This window comes from Marmota monax, unplaced genomic scaffold, assembly GCF_021218885.2.
Source record: "Marmota monax isolate L192 unplaced genomic scaffold, Marmota_monax_Labrador192_F-V1.1 WCK01_AAM20220418_F8-fsc00010, whole genome shotgun sequence".
NCBI lineage: Eukaryota > Metazoa > Chordata > Mammalia > Rodentia > Sciuridae > Marmota > Marmota monax.
In genome coordinates, this window is record NW_026692321.1 from 4,501,286 (window position 1) to 4,513,885 (window position 12,600).

The 12,600-nt window shown below is 49.7% G+C and overlaps 1 protein-coding gene across 6 annotated transcripts in view; it reads left to right on the forward strand.

Moving 5' to 3' along the window:
- The window catches only part of Asap2 (ArfGAP with SH3 domain, ankyrin repeat and PH domain 2), a 151,866-nt gene that overhangs the window by 104,371 nt on the left and 34,895 nt on the right, over positions 1-12,600 (forward strand). For all 6 annotated transcript variants that reach the window (XM_046441218.2, XM_046441219.2, XM_058578353.1 and 3 more), the window contains exons 12-15: positions 811-898; positions 5,149-5,197; positions 5,275-5,441; positions 7,617-7,750. In XM_046441218.2, coding sequence (XP_046297174.1) covers positions 811-898; positions 5,149-5,197; positions 5,275-5,441; positions 7,617-7,750 — 438 coding nt within the window. The remainder of the gene's footprint in view (positions 1-810; positions 899-5,148; positions 5,198-5,274; positions 5,442-7,616; positions 7,751-12,600) is intronic.

Genomic DNA, 12,600 nt, shown 5'->3' on the forward strand with positions numbered 1-12,600 from the left:
ACGAAGGCTTGAAATCTTGAGATGTGGTATTTTGTCTTTCCTTAGGCAGCTCGGTAGGTTAGTAAGGTAAGCCCTCTCCAATTTGGAGATTTTTCCAAGGTCTGAAGACATTTTACCAATCAGAATTTTTGTTTTCTGAAATTCTCTTCTTATCGTCTCCCCTTGCTTTTTGGAGAAAGTGTGATTTTTCTTGAAACTAGTAAAACAGCCATTATTGACATAGCTCTGGAGAAGGTGTACTTTGATCTCTTTGGGGTCATGAGTGTGAATAATGCATGTTTTGTTGAAACTCCAGGGATAGTGATGGTTGAGGATGGTCAATCTTATCTCCTCTCACTTAAGAAAGCAGGGGAAATCGTCTCTGTGATTTTCATGCTGAGATCACTTTTCCCAGAGATGAGGTTTTCACTCACAAAAACACTTTTAAGAACACTGGAAATTGAGCTAGGTACCTGGGTCCCCTCCACACCATCTGGGCCACCTGTAAGAAACAGAACCCAGTGCTTGGGGGCTTCAACCCTGGAGTTTTGGGGGCTCAAGGAGCCCATGGTCCCAGCCTCAAGCTTGTCACTACTCTGCCCCTTGTGCCGGCAGGCTGTGTAGACCACCAGTGAGCCCTGGCAGGGAGGACAGTGGTCCTTGTGTGGGGCTGAAGTCTCAGTCCTGCTGCCCCTGTTGAAGACTGCCTCTGAGCTTCGTCCCTGCAGACTGTTAAAACTGCTCGCTCCTGCTGAGTGTCCGTGAGCAGCGAGGCAGATGGTGACCTGTTCCTTCCCGCTCACGCCTTGTTTTTCGTTTGTTTTTAATCAGGCTAACCGGCCTCCTGCAAAGCTCAACCTGTTAACCTGCCAAGTGAAGACCAACCCCGAGGAGAAGAAATGCTTTGACCTTATCTCACGTAAGCGCGTCCTGAGGTGCTGGGCCCTGGAGATCTTACTTTAAACGCTTTTCCAGGGCGTCAGTCCCATGTCAAACCCTGCATTTTGAAGAATTGATGTTGGAAGAGAAATGCCCCTGTTTGGCGTGGTTGGCCTGTTCTGTCTTCCTGTTCGTGGTTGCTGGCTTCCCAGTCTCTCTTGCCTAGGGTCAGACTCTGAGGGCTCGGAAACCCAGAGGCAGCCTCTCAGCTCTCCACGCCTCCGCTCTCCTGTTTGTAAATAGGAGGTTGCATTGGCGATGCCCCAGATCTAAAGTTCTGCACCTTTTGATTTTTCCCCTCAAAGGACAGTTTTGTTGTTGAGAGCTCCCTTGGTTTATTTGCATCATGTTAGAAATGCTGTATACAAAAAAGTCTCTTCAGCAGAGCCCTTGGAACTTTAGTCTTGGACATTGTTAATCTTCCCCACAAGGGAACTGGTCTTTCTGCTTCTGGGTGCTTTTCTTCTTTGTGGAGCACGCAGGAGTCCCCACAGAACTTTCCATTATGGTGAATGTCTACCAGCACCCAAAAGAGAAGGGTTCATGATGTCTTGGAGAAAACGTGATAAGCCTCTTGTCCTTGGTTGTTCAAAGTGGCAGGGTTGCATTTCAGGGAGGGAAGGTCCAGTCTCCCCTTCAAAGATGTGGCCACAGGGGCTTCGACCCACATCGTGGGACTGTGCATTGTGGGAAGGCACGCTGTGCTGCCCACCCCGGTGTCCAGCAGGAGAGCTGCTGGTCAGCCTGCCGACTTGCACTGTGAGGTCCAGGGACTCAATCATGTGATCAGATGTTCATAGCAGACTCAAGAGATGATTGCTGCCGTCTCTACTGTGTCTGCTCATCTCCCCACTGTGTCCCTTCTCAACCCAGGGTCTTGGAGGTGTGAGCAGTGTGATCCAGGCACTGGACTGGTTTGTAGAATACAAGGGAACCTTATTTTGCTTTTGAGCCCCCACCCCATCCATAGATTCCCTTATCTCTGCCACAAAGCTTTCTCCGGGATCCTTCATCCACTTACAGTGTTGTGAAATGCTGAGCATTGACCACAGTTTTTAATTTTTTTTAAATATATATTTTTTAGTTGTAGTTGGACACAATACATTTATTTTATTTATTTATTTTTATGTGATGCTGAGGATCAAACCCAGGGCTTCACATGTGCTAGGGGAGTGCTCTACCGCTGAGCCACAACCTTGACCACAGTTTTATTTGTGATCATTGCTGGGTCACACTAGTTGCTATGACCGGATGTCTACTAGTGTCTGGGGACTATTCAGAGGTTTTCCACATTCTGAAATTGTAGCCAATTGAAAGCTATGCACTACCCTAGTAGCAAAAGTGCCCTTTGGTAACACATTAGCACTTGGTAGCCCATTGAGCTTGGCTCACACGGAGGTAGATGTAGCACTGCCTCATCTATCCCTAGTCACCAGCAGCACAACTGGTGGGACCCCAGCAAATGCCACACATGCAGAAGCAGTTACTGCAGAGCCTGCCCTGGCCCTCAACACACCGGGCACCAGGAGGGTCAGAGCCTGATAGCCCCCCACCAGGAATGGAGGGAGGTGAGCCTGCCTGCGTCTGGTTACACCCATGTTTACGCAGATCCTGTCATGTCTGCTGTGGCCTGAAGCCTGATGACTGTGTGACGGTCCTCTGTGGGCTGCAGAGGGCTGAGTCCGGCTGGAGGTGCTGCTGTGAGCTTGCCCATGGTCGTCCTTGAGAGCGCTCTCATTCCCCTCCCTGCTTGTCCCCAGGGGGTAAAATGATTTCAGTCCTTCTCATTTTTCATCCCTAGTTATTTTTCCAAATGTCCCATTCCCCTCCAAGCGTCATAGAGGAAATGCTTTGTGTGGTGCCCTGTAGGCTTGGGTTCTTTAGACGTGAAAACCAGCCCAGCTCCAGGGCATCATCAAGGGAGACGTGCACAGCGGTCAGGGGCCTGATGTGAGCATCCCGAGAAGTGGGGACCTGGGCAGGACCCTGTTCTCTTGATGCCTCCTCTGCCCCCTGACCTGGCTAGTGGGATGAGGGCCACCAGGTGCTTTTGCGCTGTCCACACAGTTGGGCAGTTGGGAAATGAGCAAGCCACACAGCAGGCAGTGAGGACGTGTTCTGGTGTGGATCTGTCAGCACCCAGAGTCGCCCCTTCCCCATCCTCCCCTGCAGAAGGCCAGCAGACTGACTGGCTACCTTCAGGTAGTACCTGCAAGATCCTCCTTGTCCACTCTGCCCCAGCCAGGGACCTCCCATGCTGGTCCAGAGGTCAGCAGGCACAGCTCCTCTAGGAGGACGCATCTGCGGCAAGGCCAGCCTTGGAAGCTCGCCTAACTTCTTGCTGTCAGGGGCTGAGTCAAGGGCTGAGTCATTTTCCTTGACCCACATAACCAGCCCAGGTGGGTGGAGGGGACCCAGCTTTCCATGTGATATTTGGAGGTGGAACCTGGCCAGAAGCAGCCCCACGGGCCACCACCATCACTCTGTTGTCCCGTGGCTCCTGCTGCTCCTCTTTCCGTGGTGGAGCTGCTGGAAACTGGGCTGTGGCTCCAGTGTGTCTGGAGGGTCTGCAGCGGGGATGCTTGTTTGGAGCTTTTCACAGTTTGCCTCCTGCAAACACTAGAGAGCAGCGTCTGTCCTGGGTGTACCGGAGCTGGTCCTGCCTGACGGTGAAGTAGTTCAGGGTGAGCCACAGTACTGGTGTCACCTGCAGAGCCACAGCTTCCTGGGAATTCTGAGACTTGCGTGGCAAGGCCTTTGGAGTGGCTGGAGCGGTGGCTCTGTCCCCTCTTGCCTGTTTCTCTCAACACTTGAGCGTGGCTCAGCCCCCATCAGCTGCATCCCAGAATCAAGTTCATTTTTCTAAACTTGAAACAGGTCAGTTGAACCTTGTTCCTTTCCTCAGAAACCAGTGGGACAGAGAAAAAGTTCCATTCCCCCTGGCGTTAAAAGAAACAAAAAGATGGCCTGGTAGAGTGGGAAGGGGGTGGGGCCGGGAGGCAGGCTGGCTATGCTGGCTATGCTGGCTACGCTGGCTACGCTGGTTTCTGCCTCTTAACCTCTCTGGGCCTCAGCCCCCTCCCAGACACCCTGCCAGGGGTTGTTCAGGGGACCAGAGGACTTTCAGGAGTAAAAGCCTTCCTGGAATTTGGCATGTCTGCTCACTTTTGAGTTCTAGATGTTTATTGTGGGTCCTTAAGAACAGTCACTACTTGTCACCATTCTGTCATCCACCTGCTGTCATCCCCCACTTTTTCAGATTTAATTCTGTTCTACTTTGCTTTTGGAACCTGGTGCATATCCCTGCCCCAGTGGCCTCACTGTACCCATCACAGTAGAATTGTCCAGAAGGGCATAGTTGGCGTTCTCAGCCGTATGTAGTATTGTGAAAACCAGGAAATTAACATTGACTCGATGCTGTTCACTGGAAATCTCACCCGTTTTCTACCAAAACGACCTGGTCCTGCCCCAGGATCCCCTCCAGGACCCCACCTTGCCTTTGGTTTTCTGCCGCCGGGACCCCAGACTTCCCTTCCCTTTTGTGTCCTTGGTGTGTGTTGGGGAATATTGATCAGTTTGTTGTCAGATGTCCTCTTGGGTTTCTCTGATGTTTTCTCACAACTGAGCCGAGGTTAAGTGTTTTTGGCAAGAATAGCACAGAGTGAAGCTGTCACCTCACACGCCCCCGCCTGTGCACACAGAGGGCCAGCAGCCCAGCAAAACACTTGTAAGCCACTGCTGACGCCAGCTGCCCATCTTGTCTACAACCATTATTTACAGTGACTTATTGCCTTAGCTCTTTGTAACTCAGGACTCCCAGACCAGGTAATTCTTAGAATTTCTCACACAGTACTCATCTTTTTATTTTTATTTATTTATTTATTTTAAGAAAACTTCTAAGGCATTCTCTTTAGAAAAATCTTTTGTTTTTCAAAAGGCTTCCACAGTTACTTTTGGGGCCACCTCTGCAGTGATTTTAACAAATCAAGGTTCTGAAGGGATTAGTGATGGTTTCTGTTCAGTTTCTGGAAGCTGCAGCTTTTAGACTTGAGGGGTGGGGGATAGGGCAGGATTATTAATTTCCATTACAAAGTCACCATTACTGAGCGGGGGCAGAGGGAGTGCTTAATCTTATAGAGAGCTAAGATTATTCCTGAGGTTAATTATCGGCCGCTTTCTTTCGGAGTTGGGTATGGATTGCTGACTGACGCGCTTCTTCCTGCTGTGCAGATGACAGGACCTACCACTTCCAAGCAGAAGACGAGCAGGAGTGCCAGATGTAAGTCACTGGGAAGCGAGGCTGGGGCAGACCCTGCAGCCGTCCTGGGGCGTGACTCTCTGCTCTTGTCTGTCTAGATGGATGTCTGTGTTGCAGAACAGCAAGGAGGAGGCTCTCAACAATGCCTTCAAGGGCGACGACAACACCGGGGAAAACAACATCGTCCAGGAGCTGACCAAGGAGATCATCTCAGAGGTGCAGAAGATGACGGGCAACGACGTGTGCTGTGACTGCGGGGCCCCAGGTGATCCAGGGCCCCACACGGTCCTGGGCGCCAGGACATTCAAATCCCATTCCAATTCACAGAATCCATTCATTGATTTTCACTTTCGTTTCAAACATAAAATCAAGTGCAGCTCAGCCTGAGTTCATCCCATTACACAAATGCCTAATGAACTGTGTGCCGGCCGCGGTGGGGCGGGGGTGGGAGAGGCCGCAGAGCAGCCCTGAGTGACGGCGGCCTGGTGGAGATGAAAAGATTGCCATGCTTTTTGAGAAATAAAAACTGAAGGGCGTAGCAAGGGTGAAATCAAGGCCATGCTGTCTGGTAAGACTGAGAGGCTGCGGACACGCAGTGTGGGCCTCTACCCAGGATTGCCTCAGCACGCCTTTGTCCTGAACCTTCAGAGGAACTGTCTGTCGCTGTCTGGCTCCGTTCCTGGAAGAGCCGAGCTTCTGGGGAATGTCAGTTTTCCTTTCTGTAAAACGAAGGAACAGGTCCTTCTGCCTGTCACACTCTGGGACACGAGATGCTTATGTTTGCATTTTGACAAAGCAAATCAGTGGCTTCATTTTAATGGATATACATTTTTTACAACTAGTATTTTTAAATGTTTGAGCAGTTGACTTGTTTTAATTAGAATGGAAGATGCTGGGGGATCAGGCCACTACTCATAGGCTTTTCTGAATATTTGCAAAATGGGAAAGATTGTGGCTTAGCTAGAATGGTCAGCAACCTTTTCATCCTTCTAATTCTATGACCATTTTTATTTGAAAACGCAACTAAGACAGGGCAAGGTGGTGCACACCTGTGATCCCAGCTACTCAGGAGTCTGAGACAGGAGGATTACAAGTTTGAGGACAGCCTAGTGAGACCCTGTTTCAAAATTAAATTTTAAAAAGGGCTGAGGATATAGCTCAGTGGTAGAATGCCCTGGGTTCAACCCCTAGTACTGTAGTCAAAACCCACAACAATGAGGAGTACCATCAGGTTCCTGTTTCTCTGAAGGCTATCTTTGGTTTTGGACTCCTTAAAAAAGATCTTTTTGACAGGAGATGAGGTAGGGAGAGATAAGAAGTGAATTCTGCACTTTCTTGATAAGGATAAGATAAGGATAGTGAAACACTTTCATAAAGAAGTTAAAGCTGCATTGTTTTAAAATATTAAGGCACCATAGATGGTGTAAAAACTTGATAAGCATCGTCTAATGCATGCCTGTCACTGCCCAGAGCTCAGTGCACAAAGCAGAAGAGGCCTAGTGCACACACACATGCCCAGGAGTATTTCCTGATGTGGATAAACTGTTTATAATTTGAACATTTAAAAAATAACTTCACAATTACTTAGTGACCAAGATTGTGTTTACGTGCTGTGAATTTCAAAGGGGCAGCAAGCAATTCTAAGAATCAACCTCATGGACATGATAATGTGCTTAAGTACACCTCAGTTTAATTCATTTTACTGTTTTGTAAATTTAGCACATAGTAGGGTGTTTCAGTGAGGAGTAAACATGCCATGTGGGGAAGATGTGGTTTGAGCTCAGGCACGTGCAGGACTGCAGCCTGCTGCGTACCTGCTAGCAACTTTGGTCTGAGAATTGTGCTGTCTGGGCTGCACAGGGAATCACTATCCTGGTCCTCTCTTGCGTTAAATGAGATATGGTATAAAAGTGCTCTGACTTCTGAAGCTCTTAGAATGGACGCTATTGCTGCTACTACTGAAGCGCTGAACCCAGCGTATCGTAAGGGGCTGGTTGTTCTGTTACTAGCATCCGTGGTGTGGATGTGCTGGGTCCATTCCCTTATAGTACTAGGCTTTGGTGGGTCATGTCTGCTCTTGCTCTGTCCTGCCTGTCTGACTAGGTGGGTGATGGCACAGTCTGTGTTCAGGACCCATCCTGGAGGAGCCCAGAGTCTCCTGAGAGCACTGTGCCCTATGTATTTTCATACTCACACAAAACCTGTCACTTAAATGAGTGGAAGGATGGGGAGGTGGAGGAAGAGGGAAGAGAAAGGAGGACAGACGTGTCCCTACCTATGGATGACTTGTTAACTAGTGGTATTAATCAAGGATTCCATTTGTGTCAAGATCAGGAAGTACTCAGATTCAAAGCCCCGACTCAGTAACCAGCGGGAAAGCAGTTCTGTCTTCTGCCCTCTTCCAACCAGTCGCTTAAATTTGTCTTATTCTCTTTGGCAGATCCTACGTGGCTTTCCACCAACCTGGGCATTCTGACCTGCATCGAGTGTTCTGGAATCCACCGCGAGCTGGGAGTCCACTACTCCAGGATGCAGTCCCTGACCTTAGATGTACTGGGAACATCGGAGCTGCTGGTAATTTCTAAATGCTCATTTTGGGGTTGGAACTAAATGAACAGAAATCTCAGTTTTTACTTTGGCATTCAGATCCACTTGGGTTTCTTGAAATTTCAGTGGGCTGGTAGTTGTTACCTTGGGAGATGGATTTGGGTAATTAGAACCTCCTTCTCAGCTCTAGCAGGTGAGGGTACTTGCTGTCAGTATCGAGATGGAAGATTCTGCCCAAGTGGCCTGGGATGTAGCATGGTCCATTTCACCCTGTCCATGAATTGGACTCGGAACCCGAGGCCTGAAGACGGAGAAGGGTTATTCTCCCTGAGTCATCAGCCGGTTTCTGACAGGGCTGTGTTTGCTTCTTACCTCAGGCCTCTAGTGGGCTTCTCCCTGGCCCACACTGTCCCTCTCAGGAGAGAGACTAATCTTTGTTGCCATTAGAAAAGTCTTTCCCTCTTGGTTCAGTGACAGCCCAAAGCCTCATGGCATATGAGGAAGGGAAGCGTTTTCTGTGGGAGCTCCAGGGCACTGAGGCGGCAGCCCCCTGAGCCAGGAGGTGGATCGGCTACGTGCTCTGGACGCCTAAAACGTGCGCTTCCGTGAGCTGTTTGCACGTCCACGATTGCCTGTGACAAGCAGCGCCTGAAGTGCTGTCTGAGGCCTCTGGGCTTAATGGCTACTGACTGCCTTGATTTTAGTGTCAAGAGTAGTATTCCGGACAGAAGATCAATTACCCTGTCGGTGTTCCTCTTGTGGGGCCATAAATCCTCTTGATGACCACTGTGGGTCCGGTGTGTCTGGACTTCTGATACCCTCTGGGCCACCTTGTGGGACACTTGCACTTTCCCCAGGAATTTCTTCATGGTGCTGGAAGAACACATTTGGGGGACGCTAGAGTGGGCCCCGTAGCCTCGATAGTAGCGCCCTGTTACTCGGAGGTTAAGGCTGAGTCAGACTCATGGGACCCCAGCAGTGCCCTCTTGGAGACATGCTGGGGTTCTTTGAAGTGCTGTGTGCATGGCCTGCATCTTGGGGATGTGCATATATGTTTGCATTATCTAAGGAGTAAACAATGACGTCCTAGATTTGAGGTTGTCAAAGCATGTTTTCAAAGAAGCACAGAGTGTCTCAGTGATGAACTGCGGCAGTTCTGCTTTCGCTGATGCGCTACAGCAGAGGGAAGCACTGAGCAGCTTATGAGGAGGTGACTGCCTGTTTTACACCAGGTGCTCGGCAGGGCACTTACGCTGTTGCTCGTTTGGTTTCTACAACAGCCTGCTGACCTGGCATGGTATCCCACCTTACTGAGGAGGAAGCCGGGACTCAGAATGTTTCAGTATGCCCAGGGTTACGTACCTGCTAAGGGGGCACCCTAGAGCATCCCCCCATCTGACTCTAGAGCCCACACTCTTCAGTTTTGAGGAACTGGGTTATTACTGGCCTTTGTGGTGGGTGGTCCTGCCATGCAGTGAGATGTGAGCCTCACTACTGTCCCTCCACCACCAGCCTCAGGAAGGCTCTATAGCTGGCTGGGGAGAAGGACACTGATCTGTGGCTGCCTGTTCCCAGGGTGTGGGATGCTCCCGCCGTGGCCAGTTTTACGCTGCCCACGTGAATTATCAGATGTGCAGGTTCTGTTACCCATGAAGAGGAAAACACCAACGAAGATTGAAATGAATGTGTTTTCCTTTTGTTGAAATGACAAAGTGACCCCTGATCCCTGATTTTGGGTATGTCTTTCGAGTCTGTAAACCTGGGTCGTAGGGCAGTGGCGCAGGGTCTTTGGTTGGCTTGTTCCTCACAGTATGTTTTCCTGGGCATCAGCATTGGCTCAGCCTGCTGGTGGAGGTGAGTGGGTGTGGCCTGGACAAGCTATCTCAGAGGAGTTTTTAGGGAAACAGCAGTATAGACCACAACTCAGAGGGATGTGCCATGGCAGGAGAGGGATTTTATTAAATTTGTTGTTTTAGTATGGATTTACGGTGTGTAACCATGATGTTTTCATACATTATGCACATGGGGATGGTTAAATCAAACTGGTTAACATATCACCATTTTTTGTGATAAGAACATAAAACCTCCTCTGAGAAACTTACAAGTATCTTTTATTAGCAGCTATAGTTCCTGTGATCTGCCTTAGATCTTCAGAATTCACCCTGATTAACTGAAATTTTATATCCTTTGTCCAGTTATCCTCCACCCCACTCCCTGGTAGCCAGCGTTCTACTACTTGCTTCTGGAACTTTGATCCGAGTGAGAATGTGGTGTGTCTTTCTGTGCCCAGCTTATTTCACTTGACATGATGTCTTTCGGGTTCATCCATGTGGTTGCAAACGACAGCTTTTTCAAGACTGAATGGTATTCCATTGTAGATATCCGTACCCGCTTCTCCTTACCGGTTTATCCATTGGTGGACACTTGAGTGGATTCCGTATCTTTGCTGTTGTGAGGCTGCTGCGGTGTGGGCATCTCTTTGACGTGCTGGTTTCATTTCCTTTGAATACACACAGACATCTCCATCCTCCGGTGCTGGTCTTGCTGGAACGTCGGCAGGCCTACTTTAGTTTTCCCGGGACCTCTGTGTGCTTCCCCACGGTGGCTGTGCTAATCCACATTCCCACCAGCAGTGTGCAGGGAATGTGCACTGACACGTTCCTCCACGTTCTCACTGACACTTGTTAACTTTTGTCTTTTTTTTTGGCACAGTGCTGGGTGTGGAGCGAGGGCCTTGCACGTGCTAGGCAAGCGCTCCACCACCGAGCCACACCCCAGCCTGACTTCTGTCTTTTTGATAAAAGCCATTCTGATAAGTTCGAGGTGTTGGTAGTGGTGGTTAAATTCGCAATTCCCTGGTAATCAGTGATGCTGAGCACTCCAGCCTGTGCCTGTTGCCCATTTGTAGGTCTTCTTTTTGAGAAATGCCTATTTTGGTCCTTTGGCTATTTGTTTTTCTTGATATTGAGTTTTTTCAGTTCTTTATATATTTTGGATATTATCTCCTTGTCAGATGTGTGTATTTGCAAATATTCCCTCCCGTTCTACAGGTTGTCTTTTTACAGGTTGTTTTCTTGGGTGTGAAGAAGCTTCTTAATATGATGCAGTGCCATTTATCTATTTTAGCTTTTGTTGGCAAGGAGAGGTTTTTAAATGGCCTGAGAGAGACAGCAGGTGCTCAGCAGATGTGACCTGGCAGCAGGTGCTGAGCTTGGCATGGCCCTGACTGCAGCTGCATGGGGGGGGCATGGCCTGGCAGCAGGTGGTGAGAGTGGTCTGACAGCAGGTGTGGGGGGTGTGACCTGGTAGCAGGTGGTGAGTGGGCATGGCCTGACAGCAGGTGGGGTCGTGGCCTGGCAGCAGGTGCTGAGAGTGGCCTGACAGCAGGTGTGGGGGGTGTGACCTGGTAGCAGGTGGTGAGTGGGCGTGGCCTGGCAGGAGGTGCTGAGAGGGGTGTGGCCTGGCAGCAGGTACTTAGTGGGTGTGGCCTGCCAGCAGATGCTGAGTAGGGTGTGGCCTGGCAGCAGGTGCTGAGTGGGGCCTGGCCCAGCTGCATTCTCCTTTTCCGTCTGGCATCCTGTCCCTAAACAGGTGCTCATCCACTAGAGTGTCACCCTGTCCTCCCACACGGTGTTTCACTTAATTCTGTGAGTTATTCTCTGGCCTCGGGTTTGCAGGCCCTGCCGCTGCACACCGTGTGGTGCGTCTCCCTCCTGAACTGCAGTTGTTTGAAAGCACGCTTGCTTTCCTTGTTGAGTGGATGAACTTGAGCAGCATCCATGGAGGTGGCTGGTCAGTAATAATCTTTTCTTCTTTTTACTTGCTTTTGGAATCCCTTCTCAGTCCGTGAAATGGAGCTTGAGTAACTGAAGTGTTAATTGATTAGTTCCTAAGATTTTAGCACACTTGAGCCTAATAGGCTTCGATTCTCAACAAACCTGCTTTCAGAAAACCTTCAAGTAAGCTGAGATTTTTAAAAGATAAATTTCCTCCTAAGTGTAAAACATCATGATTTCAGCATTTTTTCAAGTCATAGAGAATCATCGTCACTGGTACTGGCATATTACTATGCTCCATTTCGCTATCATAAGTGAAGTTAGTAAAGGAAACCTTGGGCTGGGACACAGCTCAGGGCAGAGCGCTTGCCCAGCATGTGCAGGACTGGGCTCATCCCCAGCACCATACTGGATGAATAATGGGCCTGGATGTTTTGCGGTGAAGTTAATAGTCTCCCATCAAGTTGAAGACCAAGCATCAGGAACCGTAGGAGCAGCTGTGAGTGGACTCAGCTCTGCCTCTTGCCCGTCTTGTAAGGCCGTCAGACACTCACATAGGTCAGCCCACAGCCTGGCCTGGAGCAGTGTGTGGAGTGGGAGGGCAAAGCCCCACCACGCCAGGGCTTTTTCACCTCACCACTGCTGTCTCTGTGACTGAAATAAGCCCCTCTGCATCCTAAAAGCAGTGGCTTAGGGTTCATGAGAAACTGACCACCAGCTGCCATTCAATGAATAACATGTTGTGGGCACTCTGTATTCTGTCTGAGAACTCTGAAAACTGGGGCCCGCACTTGCACCTGGGTCACTGGGCTCCAGAGCCTGTGTCCAACCTTCTTCATGAGTCACAGCTCTGAACCTTGCATGGCCGGAGCCCTGCATACAACATTGAGCACCCAAATTGTGTGCTTTGTCAGAAATATCAAAGAGAAATAGCTTGTGGGCTTGCTTGCTGCACCCCGGAGTGTCCTCTGTGCCCACCCTGGGAGAGACATTGTGCATGCTTAGTGCACATCTCGTCTCCTGCCTGGGCCACCAGGCATGTGTGTGTGTGTCAGAGTGTGTCATCCTCTCCAACCTCCACCCCCCCACCCCCGGGATCCA